This window comes from Rissa tridactyla, chromosome 6 (assembly GCF_028500815.1).
Source record: "Rissa tridactyla isolate bRisTri1 chromosome 6, bRisTri1.patW.cur.20221130, whole genome shotgun sequence".
Lineage (NCBI taxonomy): Eukaryota > Metazoa > Chordata > Aves > Charadriiformes > Laridae > Rissa > Rissa tridactyla.
In genome coordinates, this window is record NC_071471.1 from 24071189 (window position 1) to 24092985 (window position 21797).

The window sequence follows — 21797 nt, forward strand, 5'->3', positions numbered from 1 at the left end:
GAGCTGTTATTAGAAGATGCATTGTAATATTCTCGTGTCAATTTCAATTAAGGTATGTTAAAGTTAAGAAAGTAATTTCTTAAATTCTTAAAAACAGAGAACTAACTACTTCTCCATTACCATTATTTACTATTAATCTGGTTTTATGTGTCACTGGTAGCCTAGAGATGAATTTTCTCTTTTGTCTAGGCTGGTTTTTCTCCTCTTGTCCTTAGTATACAGACAGTAGTATCGCACTGAATTGCAATGTTTAAGCTCCCATTTTAAGTTTCATGCATGGCTTTAATACTTGTGGCTTTCTTCAAAGGTATGCTCGATCTAGTTCTCCCTGCCAAAAGTGATTTTCAGGTGATGAAGGTGTAAAAGTTTCTCAAGGTAAGCAATCACCACTGTCTTCTCCTTAAGTAAGTAAATGTTTCCTACTGTACCCGAGTATCTGTTGTTTACGTGTTCATTATTATCAGTGCTTGTTCTTCCAGAGAAAGATTTAGTTACATTCTTCACTTGCCTTACTTTAGGTAGTACATCCCCTTATCCCTGTTGCTCTGTCTTGGGAAACATCAAAAGTAATTCTACTTTTGTGTTACCAAAGGTAAGTTTGTGTTACCAAAGGTAAGTTTGTGTTCCTATCTGTTATCTTGTTTCCCTTCTTCCTGCTTCAAGTTGGGAAAATAAGTATTTCTTCTTTTCTGTTGCCTTTATTAACCAAGAGCAATTTTCCTTATTTCGTTTTCCACATACACAGCAGCATTCATCATGAAGAACCATCAGATACATTTACTTGACTAGGTGTACCATATATTTATAGTTTGTTCATTTATCAAAAATCAATTAAATGCACTCCATAATGTGTTCAAGGGAAGGAAGGAAGAAAGAAAGAAGAGTAGAAGGCAATGCTAGAAAAGGATCAGGATTTTTATCTTAAGGTGTGGTAGGCTACGAGAACTCTTATCTGAAGGTGCACCAGTGTAATTTAAAATTTGTTTTTAAACAAACTTGCTAAAGCTGGTCCAAACTCCTCTATGATGCTTACTATAAAGATTTACTTGATTTTGATTGGGTATAAACTAAATCAATTTGTGTTAAGCTGAAATAAGCCTAAATTAAACCAAAGTAAAAGTGCCTGGAGCTTTTGGATGGACTTCACTAAATTAGATTAAAATTGTGCACTGGGTGCAAGCAGTGTAAATGTAGTAACTAGAAGAAAGAACACTAGTGCACAGTAAAATTATCAAAATCATGTGTTGAAAAAGGCAAAATGATATTGTAGAAGCAGAAGCCTAGGAGCATGTCTGAATCTAGAGTTCTAAATAACACAAGAGGATGATAGTGAACAATAAAGTGAAAGGAATGACAACAGATGGGGACTGCAGGCAAGAGAAGCTGTGTACCTGGAAAGCATCAAAAGAGCAAGCAGATACTTGTGACAGAAAATGCAATGTGTGTATTTAATATACATGCACATCAAGTTATGACAACTGATAATGAAAGGATAGATTTCAGCACTTGCTAAGTTGGTGCTACAGCTGAATTGTGTAGTTTTTCCCTCCTATGCAGTTTACCGAAACATACAGGTAACAAGTGTTAAGTTTGATGTAAAACAAGTAATTAAAATTGGACTGGACAAAACTAGTCTTTGAAGAATCAGAAAGGAAAAAAAAAACAAACAAACTTTTCAGAGAGCATGCTACCTGTAGTACTGAGTTGATAACTGATAGTGAAAAAGGGCACACTTGTTCACGACAGCTTTTTCTGAAAAGTGGAGACACAGGTAGGAATTGAGTATATCAGAATACCTGCACAATGTGATGGATTCTTTAGTGTTCCTGTCATTTGATCAGGTGGAATTAAAGCTGTAAATAGACAGCAAGGGAACTTTGAAAAACACATTGAGAGTGTTAGTCTGTTCTTAAAAACTGTGATGAGATTTTAGGGGCCAGCACAATAGACATTTCTCCAAATTTACAGTAAGAGATGTCAGCGCTGAAAATGAGCTGACCACATAAGAACATAGGAAAACAGTTTTCAGCAGATATTAGATTAGACTGGTTGCAGATGTATACAAATCAGGATGATAAGAAGTATCCAAGGAGGGACTAAGACTTCATCTGCAATAAAAAGGATTGACAGTTATATGCACAAACCCTGCTAAAGGAGACGTTGATTCCCTAGAAAAGGACTTTTCATTGTAACACTGCTGTACTTAGGACTTTTTATACACATAGGAGAGAGTCTGACTGTTCTGTCGGGTTTTTTTTACTGTAATGAAGGAAAAAAAAGGAGGAAAAAACCCAAACGTGGGGGGGGAGAACCACAGAAGAAGTTTAAAGCATTGACTAGACCTCAAATTGTAACAAGGAGACCTTGACACTGAAGCAGGGAGGACAAAACTAGAAGAAATGGTTTCAAGTGAAACCTGTCAGTATCTTATCCATCTAGAAAGGAATGTTATGTCTTGCACTTAGCTAGCATCCTTTGTTCTGTTAAATAGTGGAATAATCTCTTTGTGGCGGTCTTATCTAGGTCTGCCTGTTTAATCACGTTAATAAATGGCAAGTATCATGCTCATAATTGAAGACTCTGATCCTCAAGAGTAATTTTTTATTCCCTCTGATAGTGTTGCTTTCCCCTCAGCACATACCCCCCTCCCTTCTGCATTGTCTCTCACTCTTCTGCTCTAGTATTGTTTTCTCTGATCTGTGTACACAAGCCTCTATAAAGCTAGAAGTTAGCCTCCAAAGCACCTGTGCTGTAAGCATCTGCGATAGAGATCTTTAGCTTTTTTTTTTCTTATTTTCTTGCCTTTTTTATTTTCCCCTGCAAGCTCTGGGAAAACCAAAGAGGAAAGATGCTAATATAGGAATAAACCAGGTATGTAACTGAGAGGAAGCAGATTTCTTTCTCAAACAGAACTACTGCATTCCCCAAAGGAAAAGACAGTTCTTTTTTCCAAGCTTTTTATTCTATCTTCCTCCTGTATTTTACTAAAATGCTTTTCAGATGCTTTAAGTGGAAGCCTTTGGTCGTCATGCACACACACGCATGCAGAGCTTAATTTTTAAGGGCATTATAAATGTTCTAGTTTTAACTCAAGTGTATTCTATATAGTTCAATAAACTGAAGAGTTTTATTACATGTGAAATATATTGAGTATATCAAGAATAAGAAATACCAGTGAACTATGAAGATGAACATTTAATCTAGATAAATGAGTCTTCTCTTTAAATTGCTGCTAACTTACAAGAACTACTTTTCTTATGCAAACATGAACATCCATATTTATGTACACTTGTGTTTATTGATTACTATCTAAAACTTTAGAGTGCTGATTTTTTTTTTAATAGAAACCTGTTACAAATGGCAAAAGGCACAAATATATACAAGTAACTACTGATACTAATTAATTAGTCAGAGGACAGGTGGGACATTGTCCCTGAGTAGCTGGTCAGAAAGTAAAAGAATATTTAAGAAGTGACTGTATAGTAGCAATAAAAACTTGCCTGCTCACTAGTCTGGCACAGTTGGAGACTTACCTCAATTGGTGGACGTATTAAGTCTTTTTATTGATGTAGTGTAATTAGGAGGGAGAGTGGTCTTGCTGGTTAGATTGTTTAACTTACTGTATTTTATCCCCTTCAGTTACAACTATTTTCACAGCAATATCCATTGGGAAAAGCAGAGTTAAATATTTCCATATTGATTTATTTTAGTGTCTTTCCACCCGTCTTATACCATATTGGTTTTTGTCTGAACATCTTACAAGATTCACCAGTATGTCCATCAAAACATAATTCATTTTTTAAATTCTGTAATAGCAGAATGATCAGGTTAAGGAGATGGATCTAAAACCACAATGTGTTATAAGGAGTCTTCTATTATTCTGGTTTTCATGGTAATTGATAAAATTATTTAATCAGATATGAGCGTTAATCACTTTCAGGATAGTACCAGTGAAATTGTATGATGTGGAGCTAATGGTTTAGTGCAAACGGTATTTTCTTTTGCTTTATCTAAAGTGTTTAGATAAATATTTTAGCAGTAGTTTTGGAGCATGTTGTTTTTATTAAACTATTCATGTTTATGATCTTAAAGCCCAATTACCAAATTAAGCTGGTTTTCTGTTGTTACTTGGAAGATAAAATGGAAGATACACATCTTCAATAGCAATGAATGATTGCAATTGCTTTTCATCTCTGATGTTTATTAAAGTAACCCAAAATCTCCAAAATAAGGCAGACTTAAAAACACATATTAAGAGTTTTGATTTTAAATCTCACTCTTAAATGGAATAAGGAAGCTGGAAATAACTGTTTTTCATGATGGATGGTGAATTCCTTGTGAATTCTTCTTTTTACACTCTAGGTCAAGCTAAACACTGTGATCCTCTGCTGGCTCTTCTCCATGTTCTTATATTTACAAAAGACTGAAATAGCCAGCTGAGCATTTACCTTGTCTATACATGTTATAGAAACACGGTTGGGCAAAAGTCAGGATTTTCAGGTAAGTGTCCTCAGGTGATCATACTTGCCAAAGAGCTCCATACAACATAATAGTAGGGCTCTGCAAAATCAAGTAGTAAGCCACAAAAGGGAAATCTCAGTGTTCACAGATTGAGATGCTGATGGAATTACATAAAAGTGGCAAAAGATGCCTCTCTGCTTGCAGGGCTTATGTCCTGCTACAAAAAAAAACCCCGCTTACTGCAAGGAATAGATATGAAAGAGCTTCTTGATTTTTGGGCAGCCATCATTAACTAACTTAAACATGAGAGTGACTGCCATTTTCTTTTGTGTAGAGACAGTGAGGAAATTATTAGAAAAAAAGTTGATTTGTAACTGTGCCAAGATCTTGGTATGAATATTTGGTAATATTTGTTAAATGTCGTCTCTGTAACTATTGATTTCTTTACTGTTTCACAACATCCTGTGAGACACCTATATGTTGCTTGTTACGCTGTATGAAGGCACAGTGGGAATATTTATTTAAACAAAGGATATCTTTTCATTGTCGAGAATCTAACTGGTTTTGGAGGCAGCAGGAAAAAAGGGAGACTTAACAGGTTCTTCAGTTCCACAAGATCTGCATTCTTGCTTTTAAGTTAATCACAGTATGCCATTAGTAGCCTTACATGAAACAATTGCCCATGTGTGTTACTGTTCTTCAACAGCTTATCCCACAGGGATCAAAATAGCATTTGCTTTCACTTCATCAGTGTCAGTGCATAAGGATAGTTTCACTCAAGCTCTTTATAAAGTTATTTAACATTTTATTTTAGTTCTTTTGCAAATGCTTGTGCATGGTTAGTGCTACTTGTTTCCATAGTTTAGATACGGTTGCCTCTTCTTGGTGAAAAGTGAGTAAAATTTTAAGGTACCTATTTTGCATTTTTCAAAGTGACCTAGAAGCCTAAGCTTCATTCACTTGCAAAATGAGCATAGCTCTGTCTAAGCCTAAAGATTTCTATTGTCCTATTCAAATTTTCCTTTATTATTTATGCAGTCAAAGCTGTAGTGGGGATGTAGCTGCAACAGCATGAAAAAGTTTACAGTGCTGTAGTACCAGCTTCTTAATTAGATGCATCTATGTTAGAATAAGAGTAGGAGAATCTATGACAGGAGGAATGCTTTTCCATAAGTAAAATTGCATCTACACTAACAGGGACTGGAAAGATGAAGGAAGCGGGTGAGCTGGTAGTTTTCACTGTGCAAATAATTTCAGAATTAAATATATCTATCTAGTGAAGGCTTCTTTGACTTCTTTGTGGCTTGGAAATTGAGCTTAGGTTTACAAATTCTTAGGCAACATATTAGCTGATACTGGCTTCAAGCGATCAATTAACTGTGAGATATTTAGGTATACAGATCATAGCTTCAGAAACATCTGTCTTACAGTTCTCTCCCGGAAGATGTTTCAGTAATGCTGATAGTTATTCCACTTTTATTTTGTGAAGATTTATGTGGGGGTGAAATGGATGGTTTCTATACTGAGGTGCATGAAAATTGAATGCTTTCATTTGAAATCGTAGCAAAAATGCAACAATATTCTGCAGGAGAAAATGAGATAAAATGAAGGATAGAAACATTTGAATACTGAAATATTGAAATCAAATAGTAAGGCAGCATAAATTTTTATAGTCTCCTCCAATTCACAAAACTCAGCCAAAAGCAGAGATTTTTATTTTTTTTCTAATCTGTGGAAAAGTAATGGAATATGGGATAAAACAGCCTGGGAGAAGGGATTTAGTAAAGGTAAACTCACTAAGACTAAGTGAGAATGTGACTGCTTTTTTCAGTAGAGACACAACGGCTCCTTCACTGCACAGAGGAATGAGAGCTTGGACTGCAGTGACAAATCCAAGGCCAAAAAGAAAGACTGGGGATTTAAACTGTTCACCTGGGACAGAGGAAAATATTTGAATCTAGATCTCCTAAATCTCAGAAAGCACTAATTTCTAGATTCTGGAGTCACCTTCCTTCTCCAATGAATGTTTTAACTATTTAAAGTACAACAATTTAAAGAAAAATAGGGGAGATTCATCTCCAAATAACCTGTAATCTGAGAAATTATATTTTGAGTTACTAGTTTTAAGCAAAGCAGAAAGCTGAGTCTGGAGAAGTTTGAAATCCTAAAAATGTATATTGGAGAAGGAAGCAGTTTCTCATATATGCCTTTATAACAGGGCTTCACAATTCACGCTGTCTGTCTTCAGCTTCTCCCAGAGGTTTCTCATTATACAGCATGAGTCTGTCATGTGACACTTCTCTCTACTTCTGTAACTTCCAAATAGATTAAATTAAGGGAAGGTTGAGCCCAGCATCCTTAAAAGGTGGCTCACCACATGACAAACTTCAAATATTATTTTCTTATACAATGTAAATAGTACTATGCTTCTGGTAATCTACAGTCCAGATTAATTTTGACAATAGATACTTCCAAAATAGTTTATTCATTGCTAATTTTCACTTAAGTATTTTAGTTGTTTTATTTGTTTAAAAAATTTCAATGACTTTTTATTTGAAGCCTTGGCTGGTTGTTGCTGTTTAGATTTGGTTCTGATCATCCTTTCCTCTTCTCTCTTTTCACACAAAAAAATGCTAATGGAGTAAGCAACATGGTGGTGAATTGCTTTAACACTTGCACCTCCAAATAACGTCGAGAATTAAATGTGCCCATGGTAACCACGATGCACTTATAATACTTTACATTCTTCATCTTTTTAATCTATGCAAAAAGCATAGGTATTACAAAATCTATGCAATATTTTTCTTTGGAATACCATGTGCTAACAAATTACCAAGGTAACTGGAGTTTGTCCTGGGTATTTGTATGTAAGGAAGTTTCTAAATGGAATAGTGCTATTGTCAGTTTGTTCCACTTTAAATCAAAGAATAATATTTAGAAAATACACGGTGGGGTTTAATATAATTACTTGAATATTTTACTTTTCCCTTGCCTCTGCATGTTGGCCTGATCTTCCCATTCTAGCAGATAGTTCTGTTGCAGTGTGCTTCCTGGTGTAACAGTTAAGAAGAGAAGACATTACTGAAATATGTATTTCTGTAATTTTTGAAGTTTTTGAAGTTAGTGTTAAAATGCTTTGGAATTTATAATTGTACAACAATGCTACAAGAAAGTAAATTTTTATAACCAAGTTAAAACACATACCATGTTAAAACATATACTGTAATTGCTTTAAAAATAGGACAGAAGTATTTGTAGAGTATTCGCTTAGTGTTCCATTTTAGGATTAGTTGGATTTTATGAAGATAAAATCTTATTCAAGAGTCTATGTACACATATGCACACTCAAGTGTTTGAATTAAATATGTTCTTGTACATCTGTTTCTACATAAACTTATATTATGGATAAATACACTCATACACACAAAATACTAAACGAAAAATATATGGAATGCTTACTGTGAAAAGTTTGTATTGCTTACACCAGTACAGAATTTGGGCGAGCATCTGCTATCTGTATATACTGAATTTTACTGTACTTTATATGCCAGACTGAAAAGTATTTATTAATATATTTTATAACAGATCACCACACATTGTAATCTGTTGTGCAATATAGTTCTGCTTTTTTAAGAATTAGACTTCTAAATTCGTGTATAGTTAAATCTATAAGGTTATACGTAAAATTGTTCTGAAGAATGTTGTTAGGTATTAAAGTTCAAAAGTTGAAAAGCAACAGTCATTGTTAATAATTTTTGGTAAGTGATTTTGGAGGAAGGTGGCCATTTTCTCTTTCAGTTACACTTGGCATTTCCATTTGTTGTTGTTGTTGGTTTTGAGCAATGTCACTTCCTGCAATAACATGAAAAGGCCAAGACGAAGCATATTAACGAGGTTTCTTTTCTCCTTTAACAATGATCTTTTTCCCTTATAATATACTGTATTCTTTCATACCATTTTGAAGGGTGTGCAAGGTGAGGAACATGTAGGAAGATGTCTTTTCTTTCTCCATTTGCCTATCAGTTTTGTTCTGACTTTATTTTCACCTCGCGTTTTCCACAAATAAGAATGGAAGTAGCTTTACGTGCTGATTCTCCCTACATTGCTAGAGAGAAAAAGAGCTTTTGCAAATACAGTACAGCATTCACTGTCCCATTATCCCCATGGTGGGCTACAAGCATCCGAGTTCTAAAGCCTTCCCAGGTAGTAAGATCATCACTGCAACAGAATGACAAGTGATTTATAATCTCTTTTGCACTGAATCCTCGTATTACCACTAGTGTATTAAGTGGTCTTATTTTAGCAACATGGTGGTCTGTACTATGCATGTACAATACAGAAATGTTGACTCTGCTATTATAAAATGTTTCAGTGGTGTAGTTTATTTTTCATATATTAAATTCTAGAATACAGATTGGGTGAATGGGGTTTTTACCCCTTCAAAGAAGCAACTTTTTCACTGCAGAGGAATAAAGACTCTGTGTGTCATTGTAAAATAGGATGAACTTATGTAACTGAGTAGGATGTTTTTTCTTTTATTCCCATAGTGAGAGTTATTTTACAGAGTATTGCAGATATGTCTGGGAGTTAATTGAAGCTATTTTGCATGTATGCTACCAGAAATACGGTTTAGTAATTCCGATTACCCCCTGTAATGACATATTAGCCACAATAAACATCAAAGTGATAAATTTTAGCTGACTATGTTTGACATTCAAATGTAGGTGTTAAGCCTTTATTCAGACTTATTTGCTATTATTGTATATGAGATATCAACAGGATAAAAGCAAGACTTGAAAAATATAGAAATGATTGGTGTGGGCTTGCCTTAGCAGATTGTCTGGAATCTGAGCTTTAATTTGAAAATTAATGATGAAAGTGAATGAAACTCATTGGGAATTACAAATACTTAATTCTTCTCAACTTAAAAATCTACCTTTTGGCACTGAAATATCGGAGAGATCTAAAGTTAAATTTCATGTTGAGAGATATAAACCACTTTTGTCAGATCTAAGATTTGTCATGGTAAATTTAACCCTGTGTTCTTCAGTCAGTGCATGTGAGTAGTCTTCTATGGCTTATTGACAGTTAACTCAAGACTTGCCTTTAATTTTCCTTTTCTACAGTAGAAAAAATAAGAATCTATGGAGTGGATTTCGTATATACAAGAGTGTGTGTTTATAAATGCACACTTCACTAATATTTTCATTTCTCAGTTTTATTGCTCAGTGTGTCAGGAATCCACCTATACATATAACAACTTAAAATGCTCACTTTTCTCAATGAAATGGAAGGAAATAAACCAGACTAATATTAGTAAGATTACAAGATATTTTTTTTTTTACCTTGCCTACAACAGCAACTGAATCCTACTTTTGGCTTGGAATGTGATCTTTGCTAACAACTTGTGTGAAGTAAGAGATGTGATTACGACTTTCCTCTCCTGTAGACCCAGCTTTGACAGCAACAAAAGTCAATATTAAAAACTGACACACTGTTCAAGCACATAACTAGTGTTTTAAGAGAACTCTGGGAAAATTACTGGTAGCCAGGGCCACTAGTTCTCCATCATTTCATAGCTCCATAATTTACTATTCATGTTAATCTTTTGTCTCAGTTGAATGCTTTGTAATGTGGGCTTTCTTTTTTTTTTTCTGACTCTGAAAATGTGAGTTGAACATGTACTTCTGGAAAGCTTTTTCCAGAGTTTTCAGACAGTGTAAGTGCTGAGCTTTGAACCGTCCTATTAGTTTTTATTTTAACAAAACATTAAAATGACAGTTTAACTTATAAGACTGCCACTTTTGAATGCCTGAGCAGTTGAATGGGTTTTTCTACTTAACCACATAATGTAATGCCTGATGAATTGTGTTTCTGCGACTAAATTAAAAACAAAAAGAGAATGTTTATAGTTTTGCAAGTGGAGATGTCATTAAACATGCTTTAATTTCTATCAGCAATTTGCAGGCAGGGGTTGGGAACTCTTTATTTGTATATAAAAACATTTCACACTTGTCTAGGTGCATTAGGAGATGTTTATTGTCCTTTGAAGCGTGTTGTAGGGCAGCTGGTAATGTAACTGTGGTCTGATTTTTTATGATAACTTTGTTTTGGGAATAGTAGTAATATTTACACAACCAGAATCCTAAATCTTACCAATGTATTTATCTCATGGTACTTGGTACTTATTTCTTCTTCCTTTTTTCTTTTTCTTCTTCCACAATTGTAGGTAGTTTTCAGGTGGTGGAAAATCTCACTTAGGAATAAATTTCGTGAATCAAGACCTGGAGAAATTAAGGAATCCTGGGAGGATTTTTTGGATGATTCATCTCTTCATAGTAAGATGACAATAATAATTACAAATTTGCTGTGGCATATAATGGAATAATCTACGATATTGATCTGTAGTAACTTTCATGAAAGATGTGATTGCTTTGACTAACAGGCTTTTTTTGTACGAATTTATTAATATAAATTAGTATATGAATACTGGAAAAAACAAAAAACATGACAGTAAATGTAAATATAGCATAAATCCCAGCAACATTGATGCTTTCATTATAAGACAATGACAGAAGTATTAGCAACAGTTACAGATGGGACTTTATATTTATCCTATTTTTATGATGAACTTGAAAGTTGTCATTTCCAAATGAAGTCCTGTTTTCTGTATCAACAACTTTGGGAGACATTATCTTATTTACACCTAGGCAGAGGAGGTCTACTTTCCTAAGAAGTATATGAATCTCAGGTGGCAGGGGAGAGGGTAAAACTTTCCTCAAGAGAATATATCTGTTTCAAGAGTAAACTTGAGTGTATCTTCATATAGGGTCTGAAATAAGACCAACGCATATTTCCTATGCATTTCTTATTAAAATCTAACACTTCTTACAGCACAATTGAGATTTTTTTTTTTTAGCCTTGGTGAGTTAACGTGATCCGCATTTCTATGTTCAGGTTTGTGTTTCTGATCCCCATTATAACTTTTGCAACTGGCCAGTTTGAAATTAATTTGATTGAAATAATAACACTTCCTTAGGCAGTTGGGTAGGGAGACGGCAAGTGACTGCTGTTAGTGCTCCATTGATGGAAAGACTGCACATTCTGAGCTCACGTGTCTGGAAAAAGTTTCAATCAGCACTTGCAGTCTGTAACAAAACAAATCTTTAATTCCAGTTATTACTACTTGTTTTGACTAGAAGGGGAATGAATGTATCATGAACCAATAGAAAATGGACTGCCTCTTGAATTTGGCTAGTGCTCAGGGAGTCTTTAAATATGCTCTGCTTGTTTGCAGTGGGTGTTTATAATCGCTCCATTAGTTGAGGCAGAGTTGCACCGCACTTTAATTTGACAAAATTGATTATCATTTTTTATAAACTTGAGCTTTCAAAGAAGTAGTTTTCTATATGTTTTTTGCCAAGAATTACATAGAACTTCTTATAGCTGAACTTTAGCAATAGGTTTTAGTGTTCTTATTCTCAAAATTTATATTTTTTTATTTACCTCATAAAAGTGGATTTGATATGTGAACATATATTAGTGAAGGTTTTAGCGTGTGGCATTTGTTATTCATAAAATGCCACAATAAAACATCTATTTTACATTACCTGGGTACGATGATTCAAATAGTTAAATTATTGTTAACACGCAGTTTTCTGCTGTTATCCTGTGCGTTTTCAGTAGGTTACAAATAAGATTTGCCTGCTTTTTCTTGAAAAGTGTTATTGGCGGTTCAGAGGTTTTCTATCCCATAGGAAGTATCGAAAGCCACAGTTGTCATTCTTTCCTAACATTCAGTTATTTCTTTCTCCTAAAATTAACTTTAAAATCATACCTGGGATTTTCCCTCTGTTTTTTAAGTAAAATTTTAATATAAAAGAGAAGTGTTTTGTTTTCAGAAAAATGCTAACATAAATAGAAGTTACTAAGATAAATATAAATTACTATGTTTGTGAGAAGTTATATTGTTATATTGATATTATTTCTGTCCATAGCTCTTGGTGTTCCACACAATCAGATGTTTTTACACCTCCTTCTCACCTCCAGTTAAGAGGAGCTTTGCTGCTGTTCTTCTAAGTATTCACAGATCATTTTTTTTTTCCAATACTCCACAAATATATATACTGGAATAATATTCCAGTTATCCTTACTGAATTTTTTGCCAAATGAGCGTTCAAATAAAAGACGCCTCACCAGACCATGATTTGCTGCTAAATATTTGTACTCTCCTACCAGCAAAATGTTTATCTGTTGTATATTGTATGTTTATCCTATGTGTGTTGTATGTATATGTATCTTTCCTTTTTTGGACAGTGAATTGAGGTATCGTTGGTTTCTTTTCATAATCTCAACAGAGCCAAGAGGGAGGAGTAAGATTTTGTATATAGCTAGATTTTTATTATGGTTTTGTAAAGATGAAAAATTAATTTATGATAGTGTAGGGCAAGAGAAGAGAAGTCTATTTACATTGGATGAGTGAACAAATAGTACAAGTCTTCAAGTAGAATCCAGCACCCATAGGATGAAAATTTCACAGAAAGCCTGAAGTCCAATATACTTTCATAGTTAGTTCATCATTAGCTGCAGATGCAATTATAAAGCAAGATAAATGCAGCTAAATATACTTTAAAATAGCCAAACCAGGTCACATTATTATTTCTAGAAATAAACAATTTTCAAGAAAAACTCAAGAAGCGGCAAATATTCATGTGGTAGCCTGCTTAATCATTCAACATGAAATAGATGCACACTACAAACATTATCATTGTCATTCCTAGTATGCAAAGATTTGGATCATTCTTGCGTATGAGCTTGAATTAGATCAGCCAGACAATTTTTAGTTGACTGTGTATATCATTTCTGTACTTGCATACGGAATTTGAGGAAAATTACCAACTATATAGAACTGAGATGCTTGGAAAGCAAGTGAGAACCAACACTTGCATTATGATATAGCAACAGGAAAGAAACTTGAACTGTATTGGGCCATCTACCCAAAGACATGAAGGAAGATAAGGTGATAGCTTCCTTCTGCGTAATTGCCTTAGGAATATTTTGAACGAAAAGAGACAAAAAAAAAATCTTAATGTCTTAATAGTGAAATCTTGTAATGTGGAAAGCTCTTTCAAATGTGTTCACAAAAGCTTGCGTTTTGTAACTCATCCTACAAAATATTTTGGAGAGAAAACTGCTGCATCAAAGTTGGATTTACTTACTGTGTAGAGTCAGTGTAGTTTCAGCTTCTAAAATTCTGTTTCTCTCTCGTTTTATGACTTTTACATACATGAGAAGTTAGACCCTAGCTGGTTAAAAAAAAAAAATAAAAATCCCCAAAACAACAACAACAACCACCCCCCCGCCCCACTTTGGATGCATCAGAATAATTTCATAACACAAAAAATAGTAATTCTGCTTTACATTTAAATTTTGATCCCTGTGTCCCTGAATGAAAAGGATGGGGCGGGGGGGAAGTCCTTTACAAATCTGGATGACTGCATTCATGTCATCAGATCTTGGGAAAAAACATGCAGCTCCAAAATTTACTACTGTTCATTCATTAGAAGTGTAGCAAATAGAATTCAGGATCTTGTTTTATAATGAGCTAGTATTTTTATTAAAGCAATTTAATAAAATAGATAAATGATCTGAAGAAACAGTGTTAAATTCAAAAGCCCAAGTTGGAAACTGAAGCAGAAATAATTGAGTGTATGAATGCAGGATGGGGAGTAGCTCACTAAGTAGAAGATCTATAGAAAAAGAATTTGGCATTGTACTGGGTCACAAAGTGAATGAGTCAAAGTGTGTTATGTCACAGTAGAAGATACCTGTCTTCAATTTCATTTTAGTGTTTAACTGCACCTACATAAGGTAAGAAGCAGAAGTACAGAGACTCTTAATGTCAGAGCCATCGTTATTTTCCTCAAAGCATGCAACTGAGGTACTTTTTTCAGTTGTTTTACTAACATCCTCCTGAATAAATAGCACAGTCTTTTTGTAAATAAATATATATGTATGTGGAAACATGGACAAAATGGATATGGATAATTTTCAGTTCAGCTTTGCTGTGTTTTAGGTTCCTCAGCTGAGACAAGAGTTTGCTGTATTTTAGACAACGTACAGTTTTTTAATTAAAGCCTTGTTTTTACTGCTCAGCCTTCCTGAATGTCACTAGCAACTCTTAAAATTAATTGAAATACTATAAATTACTAATGAAAAATATAAGATATTTATGTTATTTTCTCTAGAAAACATTTTAAAAAATTGAGCTGACTTTTCTGATTTCTTTTTTTGTTTTGTTGTTTCGGGGTTTTTTGTTTAGAATTATCTGAATAATGTGGGATTTGTTTGGTTTTTTATCATAGTTCAGATTGCTATAGTGTTTGGTGCCAAAGTTCTGGAACATGTCCTCAATCTGTGCCGAGGTAACTATGACTTCCTGGAACGACTTCCTGTCCCGTTGCTCCTGTACATCATTTCCTTTCTGGAGCTTGAAGATATTGCCAGGCTTTCTCAAGTTTCACGCAGATTTGAAATGGTAAAAAAAAAATTTAAAAAAAAATTAAATTATTTTAAAATTGTTAGCTTTGCTGTGCAGCATGTTGGTTTTGATTCATCTCACATTTAATGTAATCAATCTGTCTGCTTTACTTAAAAGTTTGAGATAATAAATTAATCATCTGTATACAAACAGCTGAAGGGGGTGCAATAAAAGCTAGATCTGAGAAAGGCTGTTAGAGAGATTGTGATTATCCTGTTGCATATAATAAATACAATGATCCAGATTGTAACTCCTGTTTCAGTGTTATGCACTACTTCCAGGATTAAGTATTTGAAATGTAAAACCTATGCTTTGCATTATGATTTGCATTATTGTAGTGCCTAGAAACTTGTAGAAACCATCGGCCAGGATCGCCTTATGCTAGACTCATTAACAAACAAAAAATCATTGCCATCCCTAGAGAGCTTATGATTTAAATCTTTGACAAAAGACAGGAGCACAAAGAAAGAGATTTTTTTCAAGATTTCTGTAGACCTCGCAGCAAGGAACTGTAAGGAATGCAGGAGAAAGAGCAGACATTATTCTTTCTTCTTGGCAAGCTCTTTCCAACTATCAGGGAAGTATGGGAAAGAGTATGAACATGTTGAATTGAAACTTTAAAGAGTGAATAACAGAAGTTGCTGCTATTGGCTGATTGGACCTAAGGGTAGCCTCCCAGTGCTGAATGAGGGGTAACACGCAGGGAAGGATAGCCTGGAAATCTCAGGAGAATGACGGACAGTCTGTTGGTGCCAAAAAGAGAAAAGTCATAGCCTAACTTAGGCTGTGTTGGAAAGGCCTTTGAGAGGTCATCTGCTCTGTGTGGGGTCGGGTAATTGGAGGGATGAAAAGAGAATGCGTTTAGAGCTGGGATTACGAAGCTGATTTTTGTGGGTCCAAATACCTCAAAATTGCATTCTCTATCCCAGTCACAGCCTGAGAAAAGGCTGCTGCAATAACTCAGGTCGGGGGAAAAAAGTGGGTTTTATGAAAAATAGAGAAGCATATTAAAGAGAAAAAATAACTTGATTCTTATCCCCAGGGGTGCTGTAGGAGCCTAGAATGAAGCCTGTCAAGTTATGGGTTGTACGGTTACTGAAAACATAGGTAATGGTGAGACCTAGGAGAAGACAAAAACAGGATTAGTCATCTTGAGTCTGATGTGACAGCTAGATGCTCTCTGAGAGACTTCAGAGAGACAGATCAACCTTTTAGTTTGGAGAACAGGACATGTCTCTGGTAGGGAGTATTGTGTCGGGATGAGGTTACTCACAGGGTGTTTATTATTTTGAGGCTGTGTGGCCCAAGCTCTGTGGAAGACTGCTGACCATTCAAGAGGACATGGCTGTACTGCTGTTCCTATGGTGTGGCTACGAAGACATTATAGATGCTTTAACAAGAGTGAGTTCAAGTGAGCACAAGAAATAGGAGACTGTGTAATGAAAGCACAGGAGAAAATGGTGAGATAGCAAAATAGAGCACGTCAGGAATTTACAGATGAAGGGCAGGTGGAAGTAGATAAGCTTGCCAAGTTCTGGGCTTTATTTCAGTTTCAAGATAAAACAGTTGATACTGTGACTGGGAAACAACCACTAAAGGATGAGAGAATAAAAACAACTAAAAGGGAGGAAGAGAATGGATAGAAGGGAGGCCAGGAAATGATTTCTTAGTATATTTGGAATCCGTCTGTCATTTCCAGAGTGTGAGTGGAGCAGGATGAGGTACTGTGGAGTGCAGTAAACTTTTAATTAGTTTAACACAAAGCCTTGGATATTCTGGAATTTAAGGAAATCCTAGAAATAATTAAGTTGCGTAATAATAAAGATAAGATTTTGGCACAATGAAATAACTTTTTTACAACTAGTAATGCCATGCTCTCTTTCTCTCATTTCAGCAGCATTTTTAAGGAATTAAAAATTTGCCCCAGTACTATGAGTTTTCATTTCCAGACTAATTTATGTGTAGGCTGCAATGCTGCTCTCTGTGGAATTATAAAATAGCATATTCAGATTTTCAAACAGGGGAAAATAGAACGGTCTCTAGACTCAGGACTGAAAAGTGGAGTGTGAAAGGCCCCGTACGTCCATCCTGCACAGTGCATCCTCGTAGGCTGGACTGAACAGGTATCCTCACTTGTTACCCAAAGCATGGCATTTCTCTGACTCTGCAGTTCTGAGCATAAATCCTGCTCTCCAGAGTATTCAGGCGCTTTCAATATGCATTTCAAAGTATTTCAGGTTTTCACTAGGTAGTATTTTTAAGTATTGTGACAGAAGCTCCATCTCAAAAGAAATAAAGTACAGAAGTCCTAATTGCGGCCACCACCGGTGGAGCACTCGGTGAGCTTTCCAAACACTTTTTCGGCGGACTGCTCGGTTGTGATGTTTCCCAGCCCAAGCTCGAGATAGGATTCATTTCGTCTGTTTTGTGCGAGGTCTTTACCTAGCCAAATTTGAACTAGAAAAATGCTGCTTTCTATGAGCTGCGGGAGGCGAGTGCCGCCAGAGGGAGCCACGTTCCCGGCGCGAGGGCGAGAAGGGGCTCTCCGGCGCTGGGCGGGCTCCGCTGCCCACCCTGCGGCTGGGTATTGGGGGACAGAAGGGAAGATCTAGTGGTTATTACGCAATTCGGAACCCACTGGCACGGAAAGAAAACCACAATAATGACAGTGATCATCTCTTTTATTTCTGTATTTTCTGCAATGGAAAGCTGTATTTGGAAATACAAATATACGATACTAAAAACCAGCCTGCGCTATTTTTAACTTAATGTGTGTCCATTTTTCATAGGAACAGCAGAATGCTTAGAGACAGAGATCAAGCAGAAATTTAAAGAAAACTTTTAAAATGCTCATATTTTCATTTCAGGACTTCTACAGCAATTGCGCCCCCCCCCCCAATCCCTGCTTTTCCGTTGCTAAAATACGTTAGCCTGTTGTGTGTGCCTGCAGCATCATCACTCTCACAATTCAAGAACAACAGAAATACTGTTGCCACACATACTCTGATACAGCTTCGCTGTAGTCAGGGAATAGTTTAAGGTATCCAGCTACATCAGCAGTATGTAACTGAAGTTACACCAGGACTTTTGCTTTTCTGTTTCTGTTACTGCTTGTGACAGACGTACCAGCCACTTGCATTGCAATAATCTAGTACAGCTCCACTTAGGTCCCTGCAAGTACACATTTAGAAAAGTGGAATGCTTAGGAGAAGAATCAGTGTTGCTGTACTCTGCTGTAACTTACAATGGGCAGATAATATACACAGAGTATCTTCCAAATTCTTTTTTTGTGATGGTTGTCATCTAACAAATTACAACATTTTTTTCTTCCTGTTTGTAATATAATATTTCCACCTGATTCTTTCTGAATCTGATTCATTTTGAAAGAGGGAAGCATCTCCTGAGAAACAGGCTTAATCCCTACAGTGCTTCTGAAAGCTTCCTAAAATTGCATTTCTGTTGTAATCCAAAGGCAATTTGCTTCTTTTACTTACCTTGAAAACAGATTTGTATTTGTGGTGTGATTTCTATATCCTGACAAGTTCTTTGGCATTATCTTACACAGCTTCATTGATTCCAGTGGGGCTGTATGAATTACACACCAGGAAAGTATGTGCCATTACAGCTGCTCTTAGTGCGGCAGAAAAGCCTTTGATATCATACCAAACAAAACTCAAATTTTTCACAGAAGAACATGCAATATCTTCTGTTGGCAACACTGGGCAAAACTTCCACTGATATCATTGTGAGTTTTAACTAGTACTGCATCTTTCAAGATAAATGGGCAGCTTGCACTGCAAGTGACCTTCATACAAGGCATCTGTGTGGTCTAAACACATTTTGTGTAGTAAAATAATCACCAACGAGTAAGCCAAATTGTGGTTTTAAGTCTCTACTTTCTCTTGCAACTAGATATGTAACAGTAATGCACTATGGGAAAATATTGTGGAGAACTTGTGTGACACAATTACACCTGAAATGAAAGAACTTGCACAGGAAATTGGCTGGAAACAATTCTTCTTCACAAACAGACTTCAGCTACAGCTGCAGCTCCGAAGGAGGAGGCAGAAACAAGATGCTCGGAACAAAAAAGATTATGAATAAAGATGTATTTTTTCATTCAAGTAATTGTTATAAGGCGTGGATTTGCTGTTTATCAGGTCAGACATACCCACATTTCTGCTTTACTAGGGAAAGCAGATTATTTTAAGAATTGAAAGGAGAAAAACAAAATGTTCTTTACTCAGAGCAACGTGTAAATAATACAATGTTTCATATGTGGGGCATCCTGAAATTGTATTATGGTCAGCATCATAACAGTTACTAGCAGTAGAAGAGATTGTGGCTTCTTTGTACTTCTTCGTTCCGACTTCTCTATTTTGTATATATGCTATACATGCTCCATGTCTTACATCAGATGCTGTGGCATTGTCAGCATTACCTTTATAGAAAACCATCTATCATTTCTTACTAGAAAAATTGCTGATGAATGCTGAGGTTTTTACTGTCCATCATGGTAATTTTGCAATGTTTATAGGCAAGTAACATTTAGCTGGTTCCACAGTTTGATGTGTGTTAAAATGTTTTTAAATTAATTATCCAAAGTTCAAGCAAATAATAATTTCGGCACCAAGAAGAAACTTCTTTGGTGACTGAGGGTGTGGATGAAATGTTCATCCTCATCTTGGACAGTCCATCAAAATCATACGTGAGGCACTCTGCCAGAATGGTATGTGGTCAACATTGCTCCTTGATGTTGCTGATGCAGGAACTTTTGAAACTAATTGGCTTCCATTGCTCTAGTTGCATATTTGATATGAGAGATTTGCTATCTTATAGGACTGTAACAACAGTTACTTAACAGTGGTGTAAAATGAAGGCAGTTCTTGCTGACATTACTGACTTAAACAGTCAACTTCAGTAATTAAGAGGCCAAATATTTTTACTCTGAAAGTACTGGTTGATTAATATATCATTTGCCATTGAATAGATTTAAGACCTGAGTATTAAAAACAGTGATTGCAGCATTTGGATATAATAGTGTAATATTTAAGAGTGTACTAGGTTTACAGTTTTTTAACATGTCAAGTATTAAACTTGAATTTTATAAATTGATTAAAAACTATGAATACAGGGTTCTTACAGGGTTCTTAATATCCTTCTATTTCTTTATAAAGCAGTATTTTAATTCTTAAAAGATATTTGCTAATTTAGATTAAGAATATTTTGTTCTACAACTATATACCAATATTCTTGAAGCATTTGGTGATTGTAGATCTTTTAGGTAGAAGAAACACTTAAGTATACTCTTTCCTCTTTGTGACTATTCCTTTTAGGACAATGACAAATGCAAATTTCACGATGTGCATAAAATACTGTATTCATAAAATTTCTGTTCTGTGTAATAAAACACTATAAAATGTAATTTTGCTTTAGAGTGATGATTTTAAGAACTACAGTATGTAAGCAGGGCTACTAAACAACAGACCCTCTTTCCTCACTTTCTGTCAATTTACTACCAAGGAGTTTTTTTCTTAGCTTGTGTTCATAACAGTTAGGCAGCCTACCTTCCCCTATCCTTGATCAACCATGTACCTGTTCATTCTGTTACGAGAAATAAGAACAATCATTTTGCAGGACTATCTTCATTTTTAGCCTTAAAAAAACCCAAACCTAATTAGTAAATGAACAGAAAGTGAAATTTTAGGTAATGTAAGTTTATTCCCATCATACGGCCCAGTAAGGACTTCTATAGAAAGATATATTGCAGATATCATAAGTGAACAACATATTATCGTTACATTAATATGCAAATAAAGTTGATTTTGACAAAAGACAAAGTGAATATCTACGTATAAAGGGTACATATCTTTCAAAAAAGAAAAAAAAAGGAAATTGAGGGAAATCATCACCTCAATATATACATATATATTTCACCAATAAAAGATAGCTCAGTTAAAATAAGCTAGCAGCAGCATTCACACGAAGACATTAAACCTGTAAAAAAAGAATTGATGTGAAAGTGTAGTTTACATGAACATTTTCTCCAACAAAAAAGCTGATTTTAAGAAATTACTGACTGCGTGTTCACACCATGTGTTGCAGTTCACTGGCACCTCAGTTGTTTTAATGTGAATTTTAAAGGCCATACATAACTATCCTATATGAATGAAATTATCTGAATCTTAAAGTAGTTTGGGGTTTCCTCCAGGTTTTCTTTTTTAACTTGGCTTATTTCAGTGATCTATTTTAAAGTATAACCCCACCAACAGTTGTAGAAGTGCAAAACTAAGAAGCTGGTGAGTTGCAATATAGAACAATACAAGCTGCAGTTCAGAACTTTTTTTTAACCAACCTTGCAGCTACAAAAACAATCTGTATAATGACATTGTTGCATACTGAACTGTTTCCCAATATTTGTTCATTATAGTTGAATAGTACCAATTGTTTTTTAAGAATTCCAGCAGCAGGTATGAATATTAAACTAAGAACCTGATTTGTCATGAAAAAACTTTCATAAAGCTAGCAGGAAAAAAAACTACAGTGACTTTTATTTGATAGGAAAATTAACATCAGACTCACCTCTCAAAGCTGAAAAGAGTATGTCTTGTACCACCATATAAAACATTCTGCATTGATTACCAGCTGCTTAATGTTGTTTAAGAAAAAATATTTTAATATTTTCAATGGTCTTTAGCTCTTCCATGCTCTGCATTATCTAATTTTGTGGTGAATAAACATGTCAAATGTGACCAGTCTTACACAGTTCATGGTGTACATTAAGAGCAGCAACACA

The 21797-nt window shown here is 35.1% G+C and overlaps 1 protein-coding gene across 4 annotated transcripts in view; it reads left to right on the plus strand.

The window, feature by feature from the left end:
- Positions 1 to 20408, plus strand: part of FBXO36 (F-box protein 36) — a 28549-nt gene extending 8141 nt beyond the window's left edge. The window contains exons 2-6 of one of the 4 annotated variants that reach the window (XR_008467092.1): positions 10691 to 10799; positions 14826 to 14998; positions 16295 to 16461; positions 16896 to 17124; positions 18914 to 19021. Coding sequence is in view for 3 of the 4 variants with exons in the window: in XM_054206470.1 (XP_054062445.1) it covers positions 7172 to 7174; positions 10691 to 10799; positions 14826 to 14998; positions 18914 to 19105 (477 nt within the window). In the remaining variant the exon portion in view is untranslated. Of the gene's footprint in view, positions 1 to 6292; positions 7175 to 10690; positions 10800 to 14825; positions 14999 to 16294; positions 16462 to 16895; positions 17125 to 18913 lie in introns of those variants that run through there. The other 3 variants (XM_054206469.1, XM_054206470.1, XM_054206468.1) reach the window with 3 other exon arrangements.
- The last annotated feature ends 1389 nt before the right edge of the window (positions 20409 to 21797 follow it).